This window comes from Aspergillus versicolor (assembly GCF_001890125.1).
Source record: "Aspergillus versicolor CBS 583.65 unplaced genomic scaffold ASPVEscaffold_1, whole genome shotgun sequence".
Classification (NCBI taxonomy): Eukaryota; Fungi; Ascomycota; class Eurotiomycetes; order Eurotiales; family Aspergillaceae; genus Aspergillus; species Aspergillus versicolor.
Genome location: NW_024467524.1, coordinates 2,749,134 through 2,774,743, shown reverse-complemented (window position 1 = coordinate 2,774,743; position 25,610 = coordinate 2,749,134). Strand labels below are relative to the sequence as shown.

At 48.6% G+C, this 25,610-nt stretch overlaps 11 protein-coding genes across 11 annotated transcripts; 5 read left to right on the top strand and 6 right to left on the bottom strand.

Moving 5' to 3' along the window:
- Nucleotides 1–309: 309 nt before the first annotated feature.
- ASPVEDRAFT_23830 (Zn(II)2Cys6 transcription factor domain-containing protein) lies at nt 310–2,095 on the bottom strand (the record flags this gene model as incomplete). Its single annotated transcript, XM_040809595.1, has 3 exons — nt 310–989; nt 1,042–1,313; nt 1,368–2,095. The coding sequence occupies 3 exons, from the start codon at nt 2,093–2,095 to the stop codon at nt 310–312; spliced, it is 1,680 nt and encodes a 559-aa protein (XP_040662610.1).
- A 534-nt stretch (nt 2,096–2,629) lies between these two features.
- ASPVEDRAFT_36237 (putative cell division protein kinase (Ctk1)) lies at nt 2,630–4,214 on the bottom strand. Its single transcript, XM_040811167.1, has 5 exons — nt 4,091–4,214; nt 3,937–4,039; nt 3,065–3,883; nt 2,851–3,006; nt 2,630–2,789 (listed from the first exon to the last, which is right to left on the bottom strand). The coding sequence occupies exons 1-5, from the start codon at nt 4,144–4,146 to the stop codon at nt 2,760–2,762; spliced, it is 1,164 nt and encodes a 387-aa protein (XP_040662609.1). The 5' UTR covers nt 4,147–4,214; the 3' UTR covers nt 2,630–2,759.
- Nucleotides 4,215–4,487: 273 nt separating this feature from the next.
- On the top strand, nt 4,488–7,575 carry ASPVEDRAFT_120357 (uncharacterized protein; the record flags this gene model as incomplete). Its single annotated transcript, XM_040805789.1, has 8 exons — nt 4,488–4,523; nt 4,625–4,717; nt 4,788–4,873; nt 4,973–5,640; nt 5,710–6,086; nt 6,142–6,221; nt 6,289–6,394; nt 6,445–7,575. 8 exons carry the CDS (start codon nt 4,488–4,490, stop codon nt 7,573–7,575), a joined length of 2,577 nt encoding a protein of 858 aa, XP_040662608.1.
- Nucleotides 7,576–8,317: 742 nt separating this feature from the next.
- Nucleotides 8,318–8,797, bottom strand: ASPVEDRAFT_36235 (coiled-coil domain-containing protein MAD1). Its single transcript, XM_040811166.1, has one exon. The coding sequence runs from the start codon at nt 8,790–8,792 to the stop codon at nt 8,346–8,348; it is 447 nt and encodes a 148-aa protein (XP_040662607.1). The 5' UTR covers nt 8,793–8,797; the 3' UTR covers nt 8,318–8,345.
- A 2,510-nt stretch (nt 8,798–11,307) lies between these two features.
- On the top strand, nt 11,308–11,816 carry ASPVEDRAFT_106126 (uncharacterized protein; the record flags this gene model as incomplete). Its single annotated transcript, XM_040805595.1, has 2 exons — nt 11,308–11,404; nt 11,533–11,816. Coding segments are annotated over 2 exons (381 nt in total), but the record flags the coding sequence as incomplete, so codon positions are not given.
- A 508-nt stretch (nt 11,817–12,324) lies between these two features.
- Nucleotides 12,325–13,240, bottom strand: ASPVEDRAFT_36233 (uncharacterized protein). Its single transcript, XM_040811165.1, has one exon. It carries the CDS (start codon nt 13,154–13,156, stop codon nt 12,422–12,424), a length of 735 nt encoding a protein of 244 aa, XP_040662605.1. The 5' UTR covers nt 13,157–13,240; the 3' UTR covers nt 12,325–12,421.
- Nucleotides 13,241–13,601: 361 nt separating this feature from the next.
- On the bottom strand, nt 13,602–14,335 carry ASPVEDRAFT_23824 (uncharacterized protein; the record flags this gene model as incomplete). Its single annotated transcript, XM_040809594.1, has 4 exons — nt 13,602–13,621; nt 13,698–13,738; nt 13,999–14,261; nt 14,315–14,335. 4 exons carry the CDS (start codon nt 14,333–14,335, stop codon nt 13,602–13,604), a joined length of 345 nt encoding a protein of 114 aa, XP_040662604.1.
- Nucleotides 14,336–15,216: 881 nt separating this feature from the next.
- Nucleotides 15,217–17,080, top strand: ASPVEDRAFT_119224 (Ygr210 GTPase family protein; the record flags this gene model as incomplete). The annotated part of the gene is made up of 10 exons (XM_040805676.1): nt 15,217–15,252; nt 15,316–15,377; nt 15,551–15,819; nt 15,888–15,981; nt 16,036–16,067; nt 16,117–16,328; nt 16,390–16,595; nt 16,644–16,823; nt 16,874–16,994; nt 17,054–17,080. The coding sequence occupies 10 exons, from the start codon at nt 15,217–15,219 to the stop codon at nt 17,078–17,080; spliced, it is 1,239 nt and encodes a 412-aa protein (XP_040662603.1).
- On the bottom strand, nt 16,794–17,840 carry ASPVEDRAFT_36230 (uncharacterized protein). Its single transcript, XM_040811163.1, has 3 exons — nt 17,054–17,840; nt 16,874–16,994; nt 16,794–16,823 (listed from the first exon to the last, which is right to left on the bottom strand). The coding sequence occupies exon 1, from the start codon at nt 17,774–17,776 to the stop codon at nt 17,282–17,284; it is 495 nt and encodes a 164-aa protein (XP_040662602.1). The 5' UTR covers nt 17,777–17,840; the 3' UTR covers nt 16,794–16,823; nt 16,874–16,994; nt 17,054–17,281.
- A 305-nt stretch (nt 17,841–18,145) lies between these two features.
- ASPVEDRAFT_23821 (SET domain-containing protein) lies at nt 18,146–19,828 on the top strand (the record flags this gene model as incomplete). Its single annotated transcript, XM_040809593.1, has 4 exons — nt 18,146–18,436; nt 18,521–19,035; nt 19,101–19,686; nt 19,742–19,828. The coding sequence occupies 4 exons, from the start codon at nt 18,146–18,148 to the stop codon at nt 19,826–19,828; spliced, it is 1,479 nt and encodes a 492-aa protein (XP_040662601.1).
- A 1,739-nt stretch (nt 19,829–21,567) lies between these two features.
- On the top strand, nt 21,568–24,871 carry facB (C6 transcription factor FacB/Cat8). The gene is made up of 5 exons (XM_040811162.1): nt 21,568–22,413; nt 22,493–22,806; nt 22,859–23,139; nt 23,193–23,550; nt 23,608–24,871. Exons 1-5 carry the CDS (start codon nt 21,930–21,932, stop codon nt 24,754–24,756), a joined length of 2,586 nt encoding a protein of 861 aa, XP_040662600.1. The 5' UTR covers nt 21,568–21,929; the 3' UTR covers nt 24,757–24,871.
- The last annotated feature ends 739 nt before the right edge of the window (nt 24,872–25,610 follow it).

The following is a 25,610-nucleotide window of genomic DNA, read 5'->3' as shown; positions in this document are numbered from 1 at the left end:
ATGTTGCCGTCATTGACACTGAACTATTTTAATGTCTCGTCCTGCTTCGAGCTGGTGAATACTGACCGAACACCTGCGGCAGTGGTATGCAGGCAGCAGCCTGAACGTTTGAAACTTTGTACAACAGAGGTTAAGTTCATTAACCTGGTCCCAGCATGTAATTGGTGATTCTGATTTGAACGGGTGGTTGTGCTGGATCTTTGATCCCGGGCGAGTGACGCATGTCTGCGGTGTACAGCCTCGGCCGTATGAAAGGAGACACCTAATCATGGTCATCCAGTTACGACTATCCAGTCAACATTCGTCAAGTCACATATTGTAGTGACCAAATCCGAATCCCTCCTCTGGTGGCCCAAACCAGGTAAAACTATCGAGCATATGCTGCCACAGATGAACGTCAAAATCATCCATCGATTGGGACTCGCCATTCATGGAAGCAACAATGTCAGGGGTGTATGCCTGGGGCCAACCAGGCTGATGGGTTGCATTTGGCCCCAGGAATTGCGAAGATTGAGATATAGAGTCACTATTGTCGCATACAGTATGCACGTCTGCTGACGCGGATCCCGGCCGTGCTTCGGTATTAGACTTTTCTAGCCATGCCAACAAGGTGGAGATCGCTCTAATGGAGCTTTTCCAGAAACCGTCTTCTTCGAGGGAGATATCCTTGAACTTTTGGATTATCGCGGCGCCTTTGTCCTGGATATGCTTCTTATTCACCCCAGTGACTTGTTGTTTATTGGGATGAAAAAGTAAACTCAGTTTGGACAGGACTAGTAAACTGAACCAAATGGTGCTGTAGGTAGCGGAAGAAAAGTGGAGGGTGGCTGATGCAGGGGCTTCTAGATATGTGTCGACAACATAATGTGCGGAATCTATGAGGGGCTGGAGTTGGTGCATCTCTCGTAGTTTGAAGACATACTTTTGCCTTCCCAACGCCTGGCCAAGTATCAGTGCTGGTGATCCTCCTAGCTCGATGCGCAACGGCCCTGTTGTATTGGCATTAGTACTGGCAAATCCCATGAGATATTGGCAGCTTACAGTCCTGGTCATGGAGTGATGACAGCAGACCTTGCATCTGCACTTGTTGCGACGTGATTCCAAGAATTTGTTCCCAGTTATCTGATGAGGGCCGGAGACCCCGCCGCTCCTCATCAAACAATAACTGGCTTTGGCGCACCAGTGACTGAACATCGATATAATCTTTGAGCGCCGTGTCCGTTGGATATTCCTGCCTCTCTGCCAGCGCATTGGCGCAGTCATTAATCCACTGCGAATGTCGCATGTATATTTGCCGGCGAAATAAAGACGATCTTGACAGAGTCAGTCAAAGCCATGGCAGGCTAGACCATGACTTAAATACATACTTAGAGCAGAGGTAGTAGCATCCCAACAAAGCACGCTGCTGGGCGGCAGTCTGAGAGGTTGATTCCTTCGTCCCATATGCATTGTCAGGTTCCTTCCCTTCAGCTGGGATCGTCTGCATCCTGAAACTCTCCTGCTTGTCGAGGCCAAGGTCCGCAGTCATCATTAATGTCATCTGGAGTAGCATATACATATGCGTGTGGTACGTCTTCCAATGGTACTGGTGCCATGCGCCATGCACGAGCAGACCCTGTAAGAGGTCCATATTCCGCTCTACACCCACCACGATGCGATTTGCGATTTCCTTCCGAACAACAAGCTCCAATTCCTCCTGTAGTTTGGGATTATGCTCGAGAGATGCAGTCAAAATACACAAAAGGAGAAATGGTGACTGCTCGCGAACCGTGGCTGCGTCTGCGTCGGAAGGGATGACTACAAAGGGGAAATATGGCACCTTCTGCGCCCGGTATTTTGATAGAAGCTCACCGGCTAGCTTGGGATCAATGAGTCCGTAGAACTTCGGACTCTTTGCTTTATCGCTTATGCTGGGACGCCGGGAGCTGACTCGCTCTGTTGTTGGGTTTCCGCGCAGCTCGGCAGGGAACACACACGATGGGTGGCCAAGTCGTGTACAGCGCTGGCAAGCGCTTGAGCCGGTAGGGACGCATTTGACTTTCAGACGAACACATCTAGCACAAGCATAACGTCTGGGCGGTTGTCGTCGATACATAGCTTTCTGGTCGAGGTGTGAAAGATAACGAGTGAGAGAAGCAAAGACGGAGACAAAGCCGGAATCGGAATCGGAGTCGGAGTCGGAGTTAACCCTGAAGTCCAATCAATCCCTTCTCTGGCCTGGAGATTGTCTACCAATACGTTGCGGGCAAATAAGAGATTTGGTCTTTAATTTTACGAATTTTTACTGCAGCCTTCATTTGTTGTGGGGGTTCCAGTATATAGCTGCTCGAGGAGCACCTAGAGTTCTTAGGGTTACATATCCGGTGCGGCCCGTTCGAACATCCTGTAAAGCGTAGATTCAGCAAAAAGCGGACTGCTTTTAAATGCGTTGAACCCAAAATTCATCTGAGGACTGACTAGTGGCCTCTCAAGCAAAAGGCAATTGCTATCTAAATTTTCAATGCTTGGTAGTGCTAATTGATGGGCGAGCTTTGTTATAAATATTGTAGAAACAGCGATAATAAAGGGATATCATTTCAGGTGCTCTCAAGTTGTGGCCCGGCCCATTACAATCATGTACAAGGTGTAAGTGGATAGTTAATAAAGTATCGATTTAATATGCTATTATGACATTTGCTAATATAATATAAACCAGAATACAAGTAGTGTGGTGTATAGGAAGGTGGAGTCCTCAGCAACTAGCTGCGACAGGGCTGTATCTAGATAGAGAGATACGGATGCAACAGGGCCTGCAATTCAAGAGTTAATTTCAAACGCCACGCTATGGGTAACCTGATATATAAAACTTACATCCGCGGCGGAAAGGCGTTGGCCACTTTCATAAGTGACCAATTTACTGACAAGGTCTCGTCCGTTGGAAGACGATCCTTGAAGGATCTGATCCCATCCCTTGGCTGGGTACTTGTAGAATTCGATTTTGCCCCAGTCTGGAAGTTTCTCAGTCTCCTAGGAAGCTGTCAGGATGCATCGGCAATAAATAGGAGAGTTTGTATGTTTTACTTACCGGCCAGGTTTGTTCATCTGGGGTGCCCAAGGTGGTGAAGATAGACTGAATAAGGGACAGATCACTTCCAACAGGGCCAGCATCGAACAATTGTTTGTGCCCAACAGCCACTGCCTCTGCAACAACACATCCGGCGGCCCAAAGGTCAAGAGCTATCCCGTACCCTTTAAACCCAAATAATATCTCCGGCGGTCGATAACATGTGGTACCCACATCAGTGATCTTCTTGTCTGCGGGCTCAGCTTCTATGCTTCCTTCTCGCCAGGCTATCCCAAAGTCCGCCAGATAGGCAGGGCCGCTGGGGGAACTAAGGAGAATGTTTGCCGGTTTAATATCTCGGTGTATAATTCCTAGTTTATGAATAGACGCCAGTGCGCTGAACATATCGCGCAGGATGGATCTAGTGTTTGCGGCTGTTAAAGCGCCTCGGCGAAGTAACGTCTCGAGATCATGTCGTTCGAGGGGGAACACGAGAATAAATCGGCCACCGTCGAGCTTGAATGTCTCCAAAAGAGGTATTATATGCTCGCCAACTGCCTCGCGCAAGAGCTGAGCCTCACGATGAGCATTATGTGGTGGCTCTAGTAGATGTGGCGTCGTGACTTTCAGCGCAACGAGGGCACCATCCTTTGATTTGGATTTATATATCGTCGAGTGAAGACCATCAAAATAATGAAGACATTTTTGATACTGGCCTATTGTCTGACCAGGCTCTTGGTCCGAGGCGGTCGTGTCATCATCTAGGTCGCCCTTAGATGGTTCAGATCCGGTGGCTTCTGCCGCATCAACCGCTTTTTGGCAGAATTGATCATATTCTTCCTACACACGCTTAGAGTCACACAGGAGAACAAAGCAGTTTAATGTTGACGGACCTTCGAGGTGGCTTGTTCATATGCCTCGCCCTCGAGTTTTCTTGCCTGTGTTTGTGCTTCGGCGAATGCAGCCGAAGATGAGGCTTGTTGGTAAGCAGTCGTCCTAGTCGCAGATGTCAGCCTGAAATACTGTCGCTTTTCCTTGAAGACTTACAGTGATTGGATGGTTCTGAGTCGATCTGTGAAGCCAAGACTCTTTTTCCAGTCCATGGCTGGGGTGAGAATATTATAGGAGCAGTACACAAGTGGGCGGGGAACGCTGCCTCGAGGTACCCGATTAGGTTAGCAAATATACCAATTGCTTTAGGATTAGCGTCGCTCAGGAAAGGAACTCGACATGGACCCCTGCTTAGTCATTTGTCCCCGTACTGAGTCGAACTGCATCGTCATCACCGTTGCTTCCGTCGACCTCCAACAGCGGATACATCAGCCTTGTCGGCCCACTTCTGCTATCTCGCTCGCCGCAATAGCTCTACACTCGCTTCCTCTACTGGCTCCCTATTATGTGCCTCGCCGGCGGCTGCTGATCCCCCTGTGTCCTGCGAGAAGCAATGGATCTCTCCCGACAGGAGTATCCAGCCTTGCTGGTATGACCAACCCCCCCAGTTTCCCGGGCCCCTCCGCGTCTCCCAACTCCAGTCCTGCCAATTGCTCTGGTCTTATAATATTTACTTACTCTTTTCTTTAGGGCTCTTTACAGCCCAGCCAGGCCGCGTCTGTACTCGCTGATCGCATTCGCGTTATCAACAAGGTCAATGCGGATATCGCAGATTGGCTGCAGGTAAGTCCCTTGGTGTCGTGTGTCACCAATTGAGATAACGTCGGTCTAACTTTCAATGTTTTACTGATAGGAACGTCGCCGCGTCGAAGAAGCCTATGCGCAAGGGCTACGGAAGCTCTCACATCGACCCCAAGTGGACAATGCAGCTGCCTTGGGGTAAGACTGACTATTCCTGCTTGTGTTCTCTTTCCCCGGAAACACCAGTTGCATACCATAAGAAATAGTGAGGCTGATTACGGTTGTTTAACCCCACAGTATTTTCCAAATACCATGGCAGCGCATCGTCAATTCAGTCGAAACCGTAGCTGTCTCGCACGAAACTTTCGCCCAAAAGATCGACGAGGATGTTGAGCGCCCATTGAGGGAATACAGTACTAAGAATAAGGAGCTCGCGTCGATGCCTGGAGTTCAAAGCGATCTTACAGCTTTAGCAAAGAACTTCGAAAACTCGCAGAAAAAAGTGGAAAAGGCTAAGGAAAAGGGCCCCAAAGGCGCCGACAGATTAGCCACTGCCGTAAGCGCCTCCCACGAGGTAAGCCAGCAATGGGAATCGAGGGCGCCATATGTTTTCGAGCAGCTCCAGGCAGCGGATGAAGGTCGACTCAACCACCTTCGAGATGTTTTAACTCAGCTTGAAACGCACGAATCTGATCAGGTTGAGCGCTGCCGACAGGCAGCAGAAAGTTGCTTGAACGTTCTACTCAATGTGGAAACCGCGGATGAAATCAAAACATTTGCTGCAAAAATAAATGGGGGGCGACCAGTTGCGCCAATTGCGCCACCTCGACAGCAACAAGCATCTCCTATTCCGGCAACGTCATCTACCCCGGAGCCGCCTCTTCCACCCCCACCCCGCATCCAGGACGATGCCGCTAGCCATCGCTCTACGGGCTCGGGTCGCGCCAAACCACCGCCACCGCCTGGTAAGTTCCTATAGATCATTTCCCATGTTTTTCTTCGTGCAAAGCGAACTATACTAACTACCACCTTAGTTCCTGAACCCCGACATGGCACAGCCTTTGGTGGACTTAGACGGCTAGGCACGGTCATGAATCGAAGGAAAAGTGTTGCTCTCCCGTCCGGCGGTCCTTCAGAGAAAAAATACCGCAGTCCATTCTCTTTCAAACGGGGAGAGAGCCGAGAAATGCAAATTCCCGAAGACCATCGACCTGAGCGACCAGACACCGCTGTCACCTCGCAAGGGAGCTACATTGAGGCTACACGTCTTCCAAGCGAGTCCAATGATAGGGAAGGTCGTGACGGTTTATCACCTAGCCCACCACCCCAATCTTCACCTGAAGCTGTCAATGGGTTTGGATCCCAGCAGATCTCCCCTCCAGCAGCTTTCACTGGAATGAGCGGAAATGAGGTAGGTTGCTCCAATGGCAGTTTTCAAAGTTTAAATGTCTAATTCCTTATCTTAGCCACGTGTGGACTCTGAGGGTTATTCTCAACGACCGCAGACTATTGATGAGATCACACAGGCTCAGCGAGAGGCATCTGGGTAAGTTCAGCTGAACTATAGATGCCGGAAAAAAAAATAAAAGACAGTGTTGTTAATGAATGTACAGACTAGAGGAACCTGGCCTGAACCTCACAATTAGAGAACAACCAATTCCTGAAGACGAAAACCAAGCCAAGCGAGCAATGGACGACATGGCTAATCAGCTGAGGCTGGTAAGTGTATTCGAGATTCGCTTGCTGTTTGGTCGTTAACCCTTATATAGCAAGCACAACACAGCGGGATAAGGCGAAACGCGGGGACCATACGTGGACGACGCGATGTTCGCAATACTGTCTTTGTCCCTAACACACCGCCACAAATGAATACTGTTCCTGGCCTGGGTGCAACTCAGGATGCCTCCGAGCCTACGTCTCCAGCATCTCCAGGAAAGCATGTGGCTTCGCTTAGCAACGCTACGGACGAGCATGCGATGTCAGACACAACTTCAATACGCTCATCACACACTCTACACAGCATTTCAGGCCCAGTTGCACACCCCGAACTACATGATCCTGGGTTGAATGCATCCATAATAGAGACAGTGAGCGCTTGGTTCTCGGAAGGCTCTGTGACCAAATCATTTGTTGTGGGCGAACTTGCTCTGGCGTTCAATACTTCCCCGGAAGCCTTATCGGAGAATATTCGAGTGCGTCTCAACAACTTCCAGGTTTTGGAGAAGGTGGCCGCAAACCCGAATTTCATCCATGAGGTAAAGGATCAGGAGCAGTCAGATGACAAGAGGGGCGAGTACGACATTGCGCTTGCCAACATCTCACGTCCGACCCCGACAGTTGCGTTCAAGTATCAAGTCCACATCAACCCAGAAGATACATCGGCCTTCTGTCCGGTCATTTTCAAACCCGCCTGGAACCTGGAAGAATTTCAAGCTAGTGTGATCATCTTCTATTCCCTGAATCCCGCGTTCGCATCCTCTGTGTCGCGACAATCTATCACGCTCACGAACTTGGTTCTTACCGTCAATTTGGACACCTCTCCACAGGAAGACCGAGAGGTTGCTCACGCTACCAACGCTGTCATGTATCCTAACACTGGGGCGGCCTTCCGCCGTAAGCAGTCTGCAGTGATTTGGAAAATCCCTGAATTTGAGGTAAACAGTGGATCCGATGGCAAGTTACTAGTTCGCTTTTCAACAACAAATAGCTGGCCGCAGAAAGGAAAGGTTGAGGCGAAGTTCGAAGTTCGCACGCCTGATGCCGGATCGCGCCTCGGGATCACTGCAGCTTCTAGGCCTGGAGGGCCCGACCCATTTGCCGACGAGGACATTACCCCAGTTTCATGGAACGATATTCCGACGACGCGGAAGCTGGCTGTCGGGAAGTACGTTTCTTCCTAGGCCATGACATCCAGGTCGAATCTTAGTTCTCTGTGCCGGTTTTCTTTAAGCGGATCAGACTCGACGGCCGGTTGATGAATTGTATCAAGAACACCGCAAATGATCATTAGCTCGTTTTTTGTCTACGTACCGGCACGATGGTTTCGTTGGTGATGTCGGCCTATGTACACATATTGCGATTTTCGCAGTACATATAAAACCAGTTCTTGTACGAACACTTTAAATGCCCCTGCACTGAGCCCTTTCTCTCGCTTGCTTTCTCTTCTGTTCTCACCGCATCACCTTCATATATTGTCTACTCTGATGCACTGCCCATTCATATTCATCTACGACCCATAGCATCTCCTTGATCTGTTTCTGTTGTCCTTCTTGGTTTTGTCTATAATATTTTTTGTGTTTTTCTGGCAGCATACAGTAAGTTTTGTGGATAATGAATGGTCTGTAAATAGCCTGTTGTGGTGCATTGCCCTTGGCATTATTGTCCTGTGCAGTATATCCCTGTACCCCATTATATTTAGTCCCAATGTTACCTCCCTAAAGTATGCCGTTCAACGAGAACAGTTGCTTCCGCTTGTTACTGATAGTAGTTTTGCGTTCATAGTGAAAGTATTTTATTGAGCATAAAGTACTTCGAATAAAACAGGCTTCATATGCCGGGATATCATTTCGAAAACCAAAGTAGATCATCAGTAGCCTAACCAGTACAGAATTACATATTGACAAAAGAGAAGTACAAGCATAGTATATAAATTGAGAGGGAACAAAAGAGATTAAATCCTCGCAGCCCTCGTCGTCTTATCGTAGAAATCCAATGTCATCGCAGCGAGGAAACAGGGTATATCCTTCCTCTCCTCGACCCAGAACTTAATTAAATGTTTAATCTCCATTGCGAAAAGACTGTTGGGTCCGCCAGAGATCTTCATAGTGCCGTTTTCTCCGTCAAAGATGATGGAGTTTTCCTCACCGTTGCCCATGCTTCCTGGCCCTCGGGCATCTGGGTCGGCATTGCTGTCGCCGTGTCTGTAGGCGGAGGAGAGGTGGAACATAGATGTAACACGGACTCGGCCATTCGGGAGAAAGTCTAGTTTGAATCCCAGTAAGGAGGCGACGGCCTCACGGAACTCGGAGGATTTAGCGGTCCAGATTTCTTTGAGGCGGCGCATGCGCTTTTCCTTGTCTGCGACTACGCGCTCCATGTCTTGGACCTCAATCTTCATGCTTTCCAGGGTGGTGATGGGGACGAATTTCACGTCCTGGTTACGACCGTGGAGTTGAGCGATAAGGTCCCGGTTTTCGTTCTTAAGGGTGGTGATGGTTGAGAGTTTGAGGTTCTCAGCCTGGGCAGTAGGGTTATCTCGGAGCTCAAGAACGCGAGTTCGTGATTTTGCTTTAAGAGATCTGAGTTGAGATTTGGTGGCATCGAATTCCTTTCGTAAGAGTGCCATGCCCTGCTCGGATTTGGAAAGAGACTCTTGCAACTTTCTATTCTTTCGAGTTAAAACAGAAACGCGCTCGGTTTCTGCATCACTTTCTGCAGGTGAAAGAGGACGTTTCATTCCCCTAGGCTGCGTACTGTCTTGCTGAGAAGTTTCACGCCTGGATAGCTCTTCGTGAGCGTTGGCTAGTTCCTGGCGATATTCGTCAATCATCTTCTCGAGATGGGCGATTTGTTCGGCCTTCTGTGCATCAAACTGGCCCTGCTCTGCGTTCATTGTTTCTTCCTCGGTGTCAAATGTTTTCAGCTGGGCGCGGAGATATTCCACCTCCTTCTGCGCAAGTGCTCGCTGTCGCTCAAGTCGGGCTTTGACACGGCTGTCCACCATGGATCCCCCGGTTGCTGTTCCAGCAGCACGAAGCTTCTCCACCTCTTGTTTTAAGTTGGATCGTTCAGTTTCCAGGCTTCTGATTAATTCATCTTTCTCTAGAAACTGTGCTTCCACGCTTCCGAGCTTGTCAATTGCACTAGCTTTTTCGAGCTGCTCCTTCAACAACGCCTTTACGACGGCCTCCGGTGAGTCATATTCCGGGGACTGATCGTTATCTTGTAACAGGCTAGACCATGACTGCCGCTCGTCTTCGAGTACTTGTTTCTGGATCTGAAGGGTCCCGAGTTCAGCCTCAACGCCTTTCATGAGCTGTAGCTGGTTCTCCAATGACTTCTTTTGCTCTTCAACCACTTCAACATTCCGTTGTACCTTTCGTAGGTGGCGCAGCTCTGCGCTTTGCTCTCTGTTTGTAGTTTCCAAATTTCTGATATGGTTGACTTGATCAGAAAGCTCCCTCTTCAATACAACTAGTGATTCTGCATCACTTCCATCTGCCTTCAGTCGAATATTCTCCGCTTCCAGATCGGCGATCTCTGCTTCGCGCTCACGAAGCCTATCTTGTGCTGTTTGTGCCTCGCCCTTTGTAGTTTCAAAGTCTCGATGTAGCTCCTCCAGTGTTTTCTGTAGTGATGACCGAATTGTTTCTAATTCATTGATTTGGTACTTTGACTGTCTTTCCTGGTCGAGTGACTGTTGTTGGTTGTCTGCGATTTCCTCCTTTAAAGACTGGTGCTGATCCTGAAGACTGCGAACCTTCCGTTCGAGGTCGACTTTCGCGTTGAGCCCATCTTCTTGTGCTTCTCTCAACTCTTTCGCGAGGGATTCGGCTTTGTGATTGGCGCGGCTGGTAGCAGATTCGGCGGTCTGAAGAGATATGTTAAAAACGGAAGTCAAGAATTGGCAAACCATCAAATTGACTCACTTGCGCTTTTCGGAAATCCGCGTCTGCTCTTGATTGGAGTTCTCGGAGCTCTTTTTCGTGGCGGAGAACCATCAATTCACGTTCCTGTTTTGAATTCTCCAACTCATATTTCAGAGTATTGACCTGCACTCGTAATTCGTCTCTCTCTGGGTCTATACAATCCTATCAACTCGGCCCAACGCGCCATTAACAAGATAATGTTTACGTACCAGGTTTCGTAGGACCAGAGGAACGGAAGGGCTGTCGCAAAACGCTCGGCGCCGGTGGTATAGACAAGGGCGATGTGTCTCTAATGGGTGATCCCATCGAAGGGTTTGGGCTTCCCTGCGAATTCATCTGAGAGAGGTTAGCCTCCCAACCGTAAAGACCGAGCCCTGCGGTTGATATAACATACAGCTGCGAATTGAGAGCCAGCGAGTTGCGCAGCAATCCGGCGACTCTGCTAATCATAAATATCCGCGGAACATTTGAGAGTGACGAAAATTTCCGAGCGATTTCAAAAAGCCGACAACAGTTTCAGGCGACAAACAACGAGGCATCGCATGAGTGAATGAGCAACTTCATTGTTTGGACAAAGACTCCGGTTTAGTACGCGTTGAGTCATCAATCCACCGCCCGCAAGAGCTTGCATTCCCAAACTAGACTAGCGCCAAAATTTTGAAATAATTTCGAATTTTGTTCTTCGGAGACCGGACGGTTCCTTTCCCCAACGACTACGTCCTCTTGCGCCAACTCCATTCACCTCTCCAGATTTACGATTCGGCTTATCGGGCGCCAAAAATAGTGACAATGGCAAAGGACAAGTCTGAGAAGAAGGACAAGCTCGAGAAGAAGGAGAAGAGATCGGAGAAGGACGGTGTTCACAAGAGCAAGAAGGACAAGAAGGAAAAGAAGGACAAGACTGCCCTTGCCGATGCAGTATTGAAGGAGATTGAATCGGAGTCTCCCTCCACGGCTCCCGCCAACGGCGTCGTTTCTACGGACGATGTTGAAGCTCGCCCCGTGGGTGCTCTCGTGCCTTTCGCAAGACCATTACTAGAAGAGAAGGCGGCCAAGAAGGCCCTCAAGAGTGTGAAAAAGGGTAAGCTTTCTACTCCTAATGCATTGCCTTACTTGATTCCCTGTCTCAAAAGTTTCGGTTGCTACGAATCTACCACAACCGCCAATCGTACCCTGAACTTGCAATGTGCTAAACTTTAGCTCTCATAGCTGCCGTCAACAAATGTCTCAAGCGAGGTGTCAAGGAAGTTGTCAAGGCCCTTAGAAAGTCGCCTATTCCCGCACCTAACGAAACCGTCTCTATTCCCAACGGAGTCGTGATCCTCGCCGCAGATATCTCACCAATGGACGTCATCTCACACATTCCCGTTCTCTGCGAGGACCATGGAATCCCATACATCTTCGTCACATCCCGAGCGGAACTCGGTAACGCTGCTGCGACGAAGCGCCCCACGAGTGTTACGATGGTTGTACCCAAGTCTGCGGCAAAGGGCAAGAAGAAGGATGCCGATGAGGACGATGAGGATTTCAGCAAGGTGTTCGAAGAGCTGGCTAAGCTCGCCCAGAAGGAGCTCACGCAGGTGAACCTATAAACGTCAGCTGGATGTCTGACTTGAACCACCTTTCCCATTTCTTCATTCCGCTATTCTTAATTATACGGCTTATTGATGCGTCTTGCCAATTTCCACAACTGTACAGTTCCGTTTTGTTTGACAAGACAGCGCATGTCTTTGGGGTCTGGCCTTTGGACGTGTTATCTGGGTTGATCATTTATGACTATTGCAAAATCCGGCGTTCTTAATTGGTGTACGAAAAGGCAGGAAGTTTAAAATGACACGGCATGATGCTGATTATGGATTCCTATCGTAGACTGACAATCGATTATGTGGATTGCCCCCATTGTTTATGGTCACGCTGTAGAGAAAGCAAAGCGGATCATACTTACCCACGACTAAAAACGTTCCAATTTTACACCAGGATATTACTAGGTAGGTACTATTCCTGGAACCGGAGAAGATCCAACTGTTTTGATTCATATCATTTCATCTAATTTACATAGCGTGGTTCGTCAAGAACAATTACTTATTCAGACATCAAATCAAGCACGCTGGTCGTTACTCAAAGGCTCATACCAAGTCCGATCACCGGTATGCTTCTGAGCCGGCGCAGCAGCACCAGCAACAGTCTCAGCCTCCCGACGCTGGAACTTCAGCTCGGCCAAGCGGCCTGGGTCCTGATCAGAACCAATCTCAGAGTTGAAGCTAGCGTTGTACTTGGGGTCGTCGGGGAATTCACTACCCTGGCCAGCAGCGGCAGATGAGTAGCCCTGCTGCTGCTTCGCAGCAGTCGCGCTTCGAGTCTGATATCCACTTCCGCTAGCGGGAGCCTGGGACCTAGACTGAGACTGGGACTCGCTGAGCTTCTCAGAAGCTGGGTATTCGTGCTTGTTGATTCCTAGTTCCTTCTTTGCGGCTGTTGGTCCGCCAACGTAGCCAGATCCGTGGGCGCCAGGGTAATCGGCCTGGCCGCCGAGGGCTTCGGGGTACTTCTGCTGGCCGTGATTTTCAGCACGGTCTCGCGCATCGGCTGCTGAGGGGAGTTTTGTGGCTGCGGATGTGTCGGTGGTGTTTGTTGTAGTGTTTTGGCTGGTTGCACCCAAGGGTGCGGCACCGCGGTTCTCGTTAAATGCGCCGCCACCGCTGACGGATTCGGCAGCGAGAGAGTCCTTAAGAACAGGTCCGGAAGGTTCGTTGATTGGGACGTCAGACCTGGGGTCATTGGTGACCTTGACGCCTCTCTGGCCAGAAGGGATAGGGTTTCCTTGGAGATCCATTGTGATATATGCGTGTTTTGCGTTTGCTCTCACGTGGAAAAAGGAGAAATATGAGGTATAATATTATGACTCGAGAGATTTGTTTAGAATTTGATACTAATTAGTAGATTAGGCTTGCGATGGGAGGGCTATATAGCACTGCTCGCTTGATCAGTACACCATTGTGATGTCATCCTGACGGGCGGACTAGGGCTATTCATGGTCAACGAACCCCAGGTACGTCAATGATGAATGACCCTGGTAGAGCCTTCGAGACCGCTCCAACTATAGGTAGTGACGCATTCTGGCCAGAAAATCGCCCAAATACCTGTGGGTATTGATTGATGCTGAATGGAAGGCCTTTGATGCAATGTTGGGGCGCTATGAGCATATTTGACGTCACATTGCAATACTCAACAAACCAAAGCCCGATTTACTAAGAGGCTTATTGAACAGGGGCATGGGATTAATTCCAGGTTAAAAATACTATAGATCATGTTGTTTGTCACTGTGGCAGTATATACTTCTTGCGGCGGGTGCCGACACATCTAAGTATACTTACCTGGCATTTGAGTGCAACCAGGGGAAATAGCACTAGTTTCACTGGATAACTATTACAAGTCTTCAATAATAAATTCAAACGAAGCTTGAATCATGTCTATTACAAAGACATCGTCAACCTTGACTCTCTCCAAGTGGGAAATATGAAACATTATGTAGTTGGCTATGCTTAGACTTAAACAGAGGGTACACATCACCACGAAATATGAGCTGGTTTACGATGGTTTACGAAAAAAGCGTAATGCGAGTATGGCTGAATCGTATCACATTGCAATGTTACATGTTTCAATTATATGGATTACCGGGCACGAGCATCCTTGGGGAAGTCCCCTCGCCCAACCTGGTCTGTTGGCTCTGTAAGTCGGTGTGTCTCTGATCCAACTTCACGGGCACTGCTTGATGCTGTGGCAGGACCTCGCAGGGCAGTATCCTGGTCTCCAGAGATCGGGCCCTCAACGCCTCCCGAACCGACGTTGACAGCGCGCTGATCGGCAGAGTTCCAATCACTAGCGGTTGGAGGCTGTTCTGGCAGAGGCAGATTGGACTTGGTGTTCTCAATCTTTGACTGCATCACCATCAGCGTGGATTCAAGGTGGCCAAGTACAGGTAAACTCATACCTTCACGTTGCTCTCGGACATATTGGTGGCAATGAGACGATTCGTTCGAATATGATATGGTATGTAAGGAGGATAAGTAATTTGGATTCGTTTCAGTAGAAGTCGTTACTGTACTTAAGATGAGGATTGGATATGAAGTCGTCGACTCAATCTTATATGGTGAGAACATGTCTGACATCCAATGACTTGAATCACGATGACGTTATGGTGGTCTAAAGAACCATGTCGCGGACAAGGCAGTGGTGGAACCTGGCACCCAACATACGTAAATCATTCGAAGAGAAGGGAATATTCTCTACCGTAAATCACTTTGATGTAATGGCTGCAAGCAGGCGCACTCCAGGGCGACGTTCCAGAAGCCTGTCAGAATACGTCATGCAGCGTAACTACACTAGTAGCTTCGGAACTTTATGGTTTATCACCATTATTGGTTAGGCCTCGTGTGAAGTTACCAAATCGGTGCTGTAGTCCTAGAATAGTTGCCTTGCACCTATCATCTCTATCATGGTTTATGTCTCAAGCTCATCGTAGCACAGCACTAGGGAGGTATACCGCGCGAATTGACTCGCGTATGGATGGCGTGAAGTATAGTGTTGCGAATGAATTGTTATGTCTTGATAGAGAATGAAACGAATGTAATCGCCTAAAAGCGATATGTTCTCTTCATTCCGATGAATAGCTTTCAAGTCTCGGGGACCAGAAGCAACCACTTAAGTGTAGACGGTTAAGCTTCCGCATCGCAAGAAGATACAATTCTACACCGCCTTCAAATCTGATGCGGCAGAATTTTAACTATTCCCCGCTGCACAATTTCTTGTTGTACCTGACTCAGACGGGTTTCTACTGTTACTTTGGCATTTTTTCTTACTGTGACGCTTTAAATCGCCCTATAATTTGCCATAATGCCTAGGGATCCACTGGTTGGTCTGGTTGGGAAGGTCTGTTTGTTCCCCGCCCTATCTTCCAGAAGCCATCCCCGCTAATCGAGCTGAGGGCTATAGCCATCCTCTGGAAAGTCGACAACATTGAATAGCTTGACGGATGCTTCCTCGAAAGTCGGTATGTTGCTATTACGCTTTGGATTTAATTATATTCCTCCATTAATTGGATTCCTATTCAATAGGAAACTTCCCGTGAGTACCGCTTGGCGATCGATTGCTCTTCCCTGCGCGGCGCATATGCGACAGCAGACATTCAGGCCTTTGCATCAAGCAGTTCTAATTCTCGGATGATAAGATTTACTACTATCGATCCGCAGCGCGCAATTGGCTATCTCCAAATCGACTGTGCCTGCCAGCGATTCGGCGTATCAGATAAATGCAAGCCAAACTATGGTGGCTGTTTTGAAGGGAAACGCTCCGTTCCGATTGAGCTTCTAGATGTTGCTGGTCTAGTCCCGGGGGCACACCAAGGACGCGGCTTGGGAAACAAGTTCTTGGATGATCTGCGTCAGGCAGACGCCTTGATCCACGTCGTGGATGTTAGTGGGACGACGGATGCAGAAGGTTCGGCTCCACGGAGCGCTAGCTCTGTATCGGTCGATTCGAAGTTGCTGATGAGTTGGTCTATTTAGGGAAGGCTACACGTGGTTATGATCCATCACAAGATATCGAATGGCTCAGGTCAGAAATCGTGCGGTGGGTGTTGGGAAATTTGATGCAAAAATGGTATGTGTCGCCTTAGCATTAAGCGCATGCAGGACTTAGTACTAATGTACTTAGGGGCTCTATTAAACGAAGACACGCATCGATAAGTGGGTGTCCAATGTTCTAGTAATATTCAGCCGGCTGACTTCGAAGCAGAGGCAACTGCCGTGGAGACGTTACAGAATCAATTCTCAGGGTACGGAAGCACGCCACAAACTGTTGCACGATGTCTGGACCGCTTAGAGTTGAAAGAACCACTTGAAGAGTGGTCAGATGAAACTGTGGAGAAGGTTGTACAAACCTTCATCGACGAGAAGTTTCCTACGGTGTTTGCTCTCAATAAAATTGATCACCCAGATGCGGATAAAGTGGGTTAATTCTTGGCCTATTCTCGTTATTTTGGATCAGCTCTAACCCAATTATCAAAAGAATATCAGCAAGATCGCGAAGATGCAGGATCCACGGAGCATTGTCCTCTGCTCTGCCATATCCGAGGTTTTTCTTCGAAGACTTGCCAAACAAAACTATATCAAATATCTAGAAGGAAGTGAATTCGTAGATACAAGAGATGACCTTATTGCGGATGGGGACCCGGATGGAGGAGACCTCAGGGAAATGGACGAGAAGTTGAAAACGTATGGTACCCGTTCCCCGTACCGAAGTCTCCACTAACGTGAAATCAGCCGAGTGGAAAACTTAAAGGACATGGTCCTCTATCGCTTTGGCTCAACTGGTGTCGTGCAATGTCTTTCACGGGCTGCTGAGATCCTTGGGCTTGTGCCGGTTTTCCCTGTGCGGAATCTACACACTTTCTCATCTGGAGCCGGTACTGCTGCATTCCGAGATTGCGTCCTGGTTAAAAAGTGAGTATCTTGGATTTTCCAAATCATTTCATTGCTGACTTCTGGACCAGAAATAGCACAGTGGGTGATGTTGCACGCAAAGTTATGGGTGATGTGCCTATAAATTATATAGAAGGCGTTGGAGGCGTCCGGGTGTCGGAGGATGATATCGTAGCAGTCGGGAAACACGATGTAAGTGCTTTGATTTCTCTGCTTTTAATCTAGTGACTAACCTTCGTTTCTCATCATAGGTACTCTCATTTAAACCTGGACGGTAGATATACGACTACTGTAATGATAATTGATTGATGCATCGATGCCTACTAGAGCTAGAAACACTATACCAAGGGACCATTTTCAAAAACGCCTCAATTCGACATTGTCATTTGAGCAGGTGCCAAATAGACTTTTCACCACATAAATTTGCTCAAGTACACAGGTATACACATGATTGAACGTTATGCGACTACGGACATTTGCTATTTGACCGCGGAGTTGGGCTCAATCACACCCCTTTCTGTAACAGCACAGTCAGAAGGTCGGTACATCAGTAACCGCACGGCATGGTACAAACTTACTCCTGCTCTCTCATCATTCATCCCAATAACAGGCTCGGGCGCCTTGGGATGATCCTTCTTGGCCTTCTTCGCATTCTTCCGCCCCCCGGTCTCTGTTGCTGCGCCAGACTGGCCACTATTCTCTGAGCCGAAATTCTGCTCTCTATCCTTCATTGCCCGACTAGCGCCTATTGTTTGCGGATCTGTCTTGTCATTTTCCTTTTTCACCCGATGAGTTGTGTGTTTTTCTCCTGAAGTGCCTTTCCAGTCCTTCGATACACTACTATTGGGGCGAGCCTGCACACCCGCAGTACGGAGGACAGGTAAAGGGCATATCGGCGAGAAGAGGGCCCGTGAGCCATAGGCATGGGTATTTGAAACTGAAGAAAGGATGCGAGCGTTGCGAGCTAAAGGCATATTGGTGAATAAACTAGGTAATATTGTTCCGGGGTTGGCTGTGAAAAACCAAGTAGATGTTACTTAAGTATGGCAATACTATCATGGCTTAATTTAAACTTCTTCACATCTGTTTTTAATTGAAATGTAGTTGGTCGGGTCAGCGTGACATCAACATGATGCGGTGCCTCCTGTCATTGTCCTGTAATGGACAGGATATATAGTATAGGGCTTAGGGCTGAGCTGTTATCGATAAGGAATCCTGGAGCTTGGATCCCGAGGCCCAGGTTGCAGGTGGCATCACCACAGCTCAAGCTTTCAGAGGAGCAATCTTTTATCGCCTACGCGGATGCAGAGTATATCAATTCTCAGTGGGATATATATGACATAATGAAGCGAGAGTCACTACCCATAGAAGCTCTAATACCCTTCGCGCGGCTCTATAACATCTCTCTTCGCGGGGTTACTTTCCGGAAGCTAAGAGCGGAAGATGGTACAGACAAGGGCGGCGCGATTATTGCAACAGAAGACAAACCCTTTGGGAGCAACGAATCATCACAAAATGACGTCCTTGTCAAAGTACCATCTGATATGATTCTTTCGCTCGAGATGGTTCAAGAGCGGTCAAAATATGATCAACATCTGCGTGAGGTGCTGGAAGCTGTTGGGGATTTCGGCAAGGTACGTCAGCTTTCTTCTCTGTATCTACACCTACTGGTCCAGAATTTATGGACAAAGCTTAGAGCTTGCGGCTGATATGTGTAGACGGCTAGAGGTGCTATATTGCTCTTCCTACTGATCCAAATTTCACATTCATCTCCAGACCTGGAGGAACATAGAATCGGTGCGTCTAGTGCCTGGTCGGAATACGTAAAATTTCTGCCTTCGTTCCTACCGCTGCCAACATTCTGGACGATGGAAGAACTGGAGTTGTTGCGAGGGACGTCCTTAAGGATGGCTTACGAAGCAAAGGTCCTCTCCTTGGAGAAAGAATTTGACCACCTTCGCGACAGCACAGAGAACATTGAATGGTGTCGAGACCTCTGGTGGGACAACGATACTGTCACAGCTGAAGACTGGAAATATCTCGATGCAGCATTTCGGTCACGTATGGTAGACCTGCCCGAATATGGACATGCAATGGTTCCATGCATTGATATGGCCAACCATGCAGCGGAATCTACAGTAAACGCGCTGTATGAAAAGGACGGTGATGGGAACGCTATACTCCAGCTACGCTCGGGGAAGGAATTGCGCCTGGATGAAGAGGTCACTATCTCGTAAGTTCTCGCTACACCGATCTAAACCGCTTGAAGAGATGCAGCTAATCATGGCGGGCATGAAGGTATGGCCAGGATAAAGCGGCATCGGAGATGGTTTTCTCATACGGTTTCCTGGACTCAGATAGAGATGAGGCGAAGCAAATATTCTTAGACTTGGATATTCCTGATGACGATCCCTTGAGAATGGCTAAAATGGCCTTTTGCAAAGAGTTGCCGGGGTTGCGCATCTTTTCGAAGCCCCTGGTTTCGGGGGAGGCCGAAACAGATTGGGAGAGTCCGATAGTGTGGTGGGCCTGTGTCAATGAAGAGGACGGACTTGATTTTGCTGTTTTGCAGAATAACGACGGTTCGAAAGAACTGACAATGACATGGAAGGCTCAGGAGGTGAGAACTCCTGATCATCTTCAGGATCTTCTAGCGGCAGACCCGGCATGGGATATCTTCCAACTTCGTGCAGTCGTACTCGTCCTCGAGCGGATAGAAACCCAGTTCTTCATGCTGCAGACAACAGAGCGGATGGTTTCAGATATACGACAGAGTGAGGACATGCTTTCTATTTTCCGGCCCGATGTGTTCAATACTGTCACCAAATTACGTGAATTGGAGGGGAAGTTATTGGTGTCAGCAATCAAGGATTTGGAGAAAAAGGTGTGTACTTCATCTGTATTTTACCCACTGGGTACTAACCCTGGCTATCCTCTAGAGAGATGCTTTGATGACGAGTGAATCGGTTAGCAAATATCTTGCTCAACAACAGCAACTTGTGGAAATTGAAGACGACTTTTCATAGTCTGGTTCGTCTCCACGTCATGAGGCTTCTGATATAAATTGCCGCCGACTTAATGCAAACATAGTTATGAATTTATGGACTCATAACAACTGAGTTAGTATTTCTTTCTTCCGGGACCCTAACGGCGTTAATATGCCTGAACGTCGGGGGCCCACGGATCAACTTATGACGTGGTGATCTTCGCATGCCAGTTATTCCTCGACTCTGTATCATTATTATAGGTTGGATGTCTCATGCAAACTCTCATCACAACTCACAAGGGTTCATTATTCTGATTAAGCCCTCCTGAAGGCTGGAACAAATTTGGAGCCGTCAGCGAGTCAGCGGCTTAGCACAGCACGTAGTGCAGCGGAGAAATCCGGGGAACCAGACCAACGGAACTCAGGGGATCTCGAATCCACAGCCTTGTCTGATCCAGAAGGCTGACACGGGTAACTCTCGGATTTCCCTCTGCTGTAGCTTGGGGAAGCAGATATTGTGGGGAATTCGATGACCATCCGGACCGCGAACTCGAACCCTTCCCAAGGTTGAAGAAGTGCAATTTTAAGACGATCGATCACTTGTCTATGGTTGGCGGGATAGACATCCACGACTCCATCTAGCCGCTCAATCCGGAGCCCAACACCCCACAACTGCAGTTTCTCGGCCAAGACTCGGGGATTTCATGGAAGGAGGTTACCAATTCGGGTATGACGAGGACCGCCCGGGCAGTATGGCTGCGATCAATACACAGCAATGACAACACCCTTTTCCATCCCTTGAATAACTATGGCTTGATTTTTTGTGGCGCCGTGCCTTGATCCTGCATAATTCCAGTCGGTCTCGATCGGATCACGCAAGCGAGATTGGATCCCCCCGCGCTTCTACTCCAGAGTCCTCCAGATGCGAACGACCGGGGGAGGCCAGTGGCAAGTCCAGCATTAGTATTCCCTGCTGCAATATAGACATAGGATGCGAAGAGCAGCATACGCCGTTATCTAACGATGGTTCAACCTTGATTAATGCTCATACCGGGGGAAAGGAAACTAACTACAACGGGAACCCCGGCACTCTATTTCAACCAACCTGCCCGGTATATTCCTGGTCATCTAACTGATTTTGGGGGAGAATACAGAGAGCCCGATGCCAGTGCCGCTTCATTCCGGTCTTCATACTATCTTCCTTTCCTGCGGTCTAAATGTCAGGAAATCAAAAGAAGCCAGTCGAGGAAGGTTCTTCGCTGCCCGAACTTAACCAACACATGGCGTAGTAGACTACGAGACGGGGGGGGATCAATCCTTGAAGAACATCTGCTTTGCTGCCGCAAGTCTGGGACGGCTGATCGGGGAAATACGTGGACAGTGAAATTCCTCGACTCTTCCAGCGCCGCTGTCGGCACTTCTTAGTTGGATGTCAGCCGCCATCTCACCCATGACCTGGAGTCGTGGGCGAACCTTTCCTGACACTCTTTTGGTTCTGTGCCATTTCCGGAGCATCTTGCCACTCCCAATTTCTCCACAGGCAGTCAACCAGGTCCCAGTCCTCTGGGTATGAGCGTGCAGTGAGTTCATATAGGGTAGTCATCAACTGACGATCGCACCACGAAATGGCGAGAGACTGTATTATGAACACACATAATCAGGCGCTAGTAATTAATAATGTAGTGAGAGTTTGAAAGTCGGCTAGGCACACCAATGCCCTGTAAAACATGTATTTTTATTGGTCCCGCAAGCCAATTTTTGGCTCCACATGGCAATCCCCCCGCCGTCACCCGCACTTCTTCGTCGTATTACAGTATTACTTGATACGGGGGGGCGATCCCTCCGTTCTTTAACGCCGTGAGCTTGCGACCCTCACTTGGCCTTCGTCTCCCCATGTTCTGCTTCTCTTCTTCTCTGCATCATCCTCTCACTCTCCACTCCCCCGCCGATATCGAACACCACTCACCCCTCTACTCTTGTATGCAATCTCGACCCTCGTATGCGCGTCTCCCTATTTTGTCACCCCTGACCGATACTCGCGTTGCTCGATTTTTCCGTCGATAGCTTGAAAGTCGGCTCATACACCAAATCAGTGTCATATTCACCCCGGGTCGGCGCCAGGCGCGCCCAACGCAGACACAATGCCAGGAATTCTTCCTATGAAAGTTATTAAAGTCGGCAATAACACACAAAGCCGTATCGCCCAAGCCTGTGATCGATGTCGAAGCAAAAAGATCCGTTGCGACGGTGTCCGCCCATGTTGTACTCAGTGCGCCAATGTCGGCTTCGAGTGCAAGACCAGCGATAAACTCAGCCGGCGAGCTTTTCCTCGCGGATACACCGAGTCGTTGGAAGAGCGGGTGCGAGCTTTAGAATCCGAAGTTAAGGATCTCAAGAATCTGTTGGATGAGAAGGACGAGAAGATTGATGTGCTCTCTCGGATACACTCTTTCACTTCGCCTTCGCAGCAGAAGGCTGCGTCCTCTGCGTCTCCGCCGTCTCAGCTGGCTAGATCAGCAGCCCCCGCCTCAAACGAGGACGCTGTTCATGTTCCAGAGCCAGTGCCGTCCAGTGTTTCCAATGAAGTTGAGAATTCTGGAGTGTCAAACACTCGTGGCTTCACTGGTATTTACACCTCCCACTTATACGCAGACACCATAGTCTGCCGACAAACTTGAAATATCAAAACTAACAGTGTATCCAGATGTTTTTACCTCCAAACTAGCAGGCCAAGGCCGGTTGGCACCTGAAACTTCCACGAAGGCTTTGACTGCGTCTCCAGCCCCCATTTCCAATTCCTGTTGCGACCAGGCTTTAAAAACGGCACCTCGTCTTGTATCAGATCAACTTATCAACATCTTCTTCCAAGAATGGGCTCCGCTTTATCCAGTCGTCCACCGACCTACCATTCTGAAGACATACGAGCAATACCTTTCCAACTCGGAGACTTTCCAGGGAAACAAGCATGAAGTTGCTCAGCTGAATTTGATATTTGCCGTTGCCGCGCTTTCCGCCAAAGTAAGTTTCATATTCTTCGGTTTACCAGACTCAATGCTAATCTCTGTAATAGTCGAGAACAAACCAAGATCCCATCCTATTCGAGGAGAATTGGTCGCCGATCCTTGAGTCACTATCTGGCGATATTTCCATTTCGACATTACAGTGCTATGTGCTTGCTCAAATGTATTGCTTAACAAAGGGCGACTACTCGAGTGTCTTGCGTTATCGTGGTCTTGCTGTTGGTCTTTGCCACCAGTTGAAACTCCAAAAAAGTCAGAAGCGCTTTTCGTCCAACGCTCTTATTGCTGAAACTAGGAAGAAAGTATTCTGGTGCCAATATGTCTTGGATCGGTACGAATTGATCTTCCATATTTGATCGAGACCGTCCCGCTAATTTATCATAGACTTTGCGCGACCTTAACCGGTCTACCTGTCCTTCTTCGCGAGGAACACGTCCAAACCGAGTATCCCGAAGATATTGACGATGAGAATGTAACGGAAGCCGGGTTTTTACCTACTTTGCCCGGCGAGTCAACACGTATCTCTAGCGCACTCGCCCTGTTCTCTGCATCTCGAGTCTTAAATAGCACGCTGGACTCTATTTACCCGTCGGATGGCGGCTATGAAATTCCTCTGTCAAAGATGCGCTCCACTTCTGAACAATTGGAGAAGTGGGTGAAGGGTCTTCCTGCCCATCTTCGTTTGGAGTTTTCGCAAGACAAGCCCAGCACCAACGTCATTAGCAGCCGATCACCATTGTTGGTAAGTGCATCATTTTTACAATACATGCAACGCCCACCTTTACTAATTTGTTGAAAGTCTCTGGTATATTATTTCATTCGCTCTCTCATCCACCGTCCTGCTGTCTGTTTCGGCGAGGATCATGTCCGCTCCCCGTCCGTCATTGCGCTTGCGGATTCCGGCAAGCACATCGTTCAGGTTCTCGACCTACTTGAGGAGCGGCGACTCAGCCTTTCTGTCAGCATTAACCGAAGAGAGCTCATCAGCGCTTCAGGGATCGGGCTTTTGTGGCAAAATATTGGCTTGAAGCGGGACAGCAAACTTGTTAAAGAAAGTCAGAAGGTGCTTACCACGGTCATCGATCAACTTGAGGCCGAGTCTTCTGTGGCTGCCGCCGAATTTAGTGCTTTGGCCACTATCTTGGTTTCACTAGACAATAAACGCTCATCAACCGCGCAGCCTCAGTCGATGAGCCCACCCATGCAGAAACCACTGAAATCCCCGAAGAAGCAGCTTGAGGCATGGAAGGCACGTTTGACGGGGAACCCAAGCCCGAATAACAACTCGCAGCAGAAGGCGGAGTCTGTATCACGCAGAAACACTGTCTCCGGTTCGAGTCCTGGTTTTGTCGAGCGTCAATTGCGATCCCCCAGCTGGGCAAGTCTCCCACCTGATAATGTTCAACAACACACTCCAATGGGCAAGGACTTCTATAATTCCGCCCTGGGTTATGACACCAATCAGCCCATGTCCTGCTCCGTCCCTACAGATGCACCAAATATGTCAATGTCGGATTGGGAATTTGTGGTGAGCGACATGGACCAGGGGTTCTCTAACATCTTTACTGGAATCTATGGTGGCAAGGATTGCGGAGAAGACCCTGGCCCATTCGCATCTCTGACTGCTGAATACATGCACAAGCAGGGCCAGACCATGCCACCCTTGTCAACATCCAGCGGTGAACTACAAGGACTGTCACCCGAAGCATGGTCTGCCACCAGCAGTAACGATATGCCTCATCCTCAAGAGCTCGCAACTCGGAGCGTATATTCTGACGAAAGCCTAGGTAGCAGAGATGATTCTTTGCTTCCAAGCCTGCCGTTCGCTATGGAAGAACGAAATGGTAGCATCCTGGATCCATTGCAGGGCGTCGTTATTCCTCCCGGTGATAATGAAATTGATGAGTTCGGCCTAGTCAACGGCTGGGATCGACGGCTGGCCGTCTAAATCTTTTATGTCTTGCTCTGCTTTGGTTCACGTCTTGTGTTTCTTCGGTATATATATGGATATATATGGAGTTCATTCCCGCGTTGGTTATTTTGTCAAGCGATGTTTTTTTTTTGGCTTTTTTTTGGCTTTTTTTTGGCTTTTTTTTTGGTTTTTCTTTTGTTTTAGTTTTTATTCCGGCTTATGATACCTGGGTGATAGGAGTCAATCAGTCGTCTGTCTATCGTTGCTAGGTTTGACACGTGAATATTCCACGCACAGCCCAACACTGTATTTATTGGTGTATAGTGAATATGTGAGCTAGTATATATAATTTATGACGACTGTACCTCATATACTTACCTATCTGAATCACTCTCTATAAATAACCACGAACACTAAGCCACTCACGCCATGCCATGCATAAACCCACAACTACCCCTCACACTGCCAACCATCGTAGAGGCATACTCGGTATGATGCTACACCGGGTACATCCGGGAGAACAGACACCATATCTCTCTCGAGCCGAATCCCTATCTGCACAATGTCGTCATCCCCCAGACTAGGATTCACATCAAGGTCGTACCTCGAGAGGTCTATTCTCGTAGCGATTCCCATAGGCAGAGAAGATCTTCGCACTGAGTACGGGGTCGAACGGTAGACTACGGGGTAAGGTACCGGGTTGATCCGAGATCCCCAGAATCGTGCGGGGTGTTAACGTTGTTGGCAGCTATTGACAGCTGTTGGCATCTGATTCTGTATCCATCCTTGGGACGAGTATCATTTTGGATCGTCCTTCGGGTAGGAGATATGGATGTCCGTGACAATTGGCAGTGGTGTCAGTGGCTGTTTGATCGTCAGGCCAGGAACTC

Bases quoted from the DNA above. Each gene is read 5' to 3' on its own strand.
- ASPVEDRAFT_36237 (XM_040811167.1), bottom strand. From the start codon at position 4,146: ATGGACTGGAAAAAGAGTCTTGGCTTCACAGATCGACTCAGAACCATC. The intron at 3,884-3,936 runs GTCCGTCAACAT...AAGCGTGTGTAG, and splicing joins ATGAACAAGCCACCTCGAAG to GAAGAATATGATCAATTCTG. The intron at 2,790-2,850 runs GTAAGTTTTATA...CTTGAATTGCAG, and splicing joins AACGCCTTTCCGCCGCGGAT to GCCCTGTTGCATCCGTATCT.
- ASPVEDRAFT_36235 (XM_040811166.1), bottom strand. From the start codon at position 8,792: ATGAAGATTGAGGTCCAAGACATGGAGCGCGTAGTCGCAGACAAGGAA.
- facB (XM_040811162.1), top strand. From the start codon at position 21,930: ATGCCAGGAATTCTTCCTATGAAAGTTATTAAAGTCGGCAATAACACA. The intron at 22,414-22,492 runs GTATTTACACCT...CAGTGTATCCAG, and splicing joins AAACACTCGTGGCTTCACTG to ATGTTTTTACCTCCAAACTA. The intron at 23,551-23,607 runs GTAAGTGCATCA...ATTTGTTGAAAG, and splicing joins GCAGCCGATCACCATTGTTG to TCTCTGGTATATTATTTCAT.
- ASPVEDRAFT_36230 (XM_040811163.1), bottom strand. From the start codon at position 17,776: ATGCCTTTAGCTCGCAACGCTCGCATCCTTTCTTCAGTTTCAAATACC.
- ASPVEDRAFT_36233 (XM_040811165.1), bottom strand. From the start codon at position 13,156: ATGGATCTCCAAGGAAACCCTATCCCTTCTGGCCAGAGAGGCGTCAAG.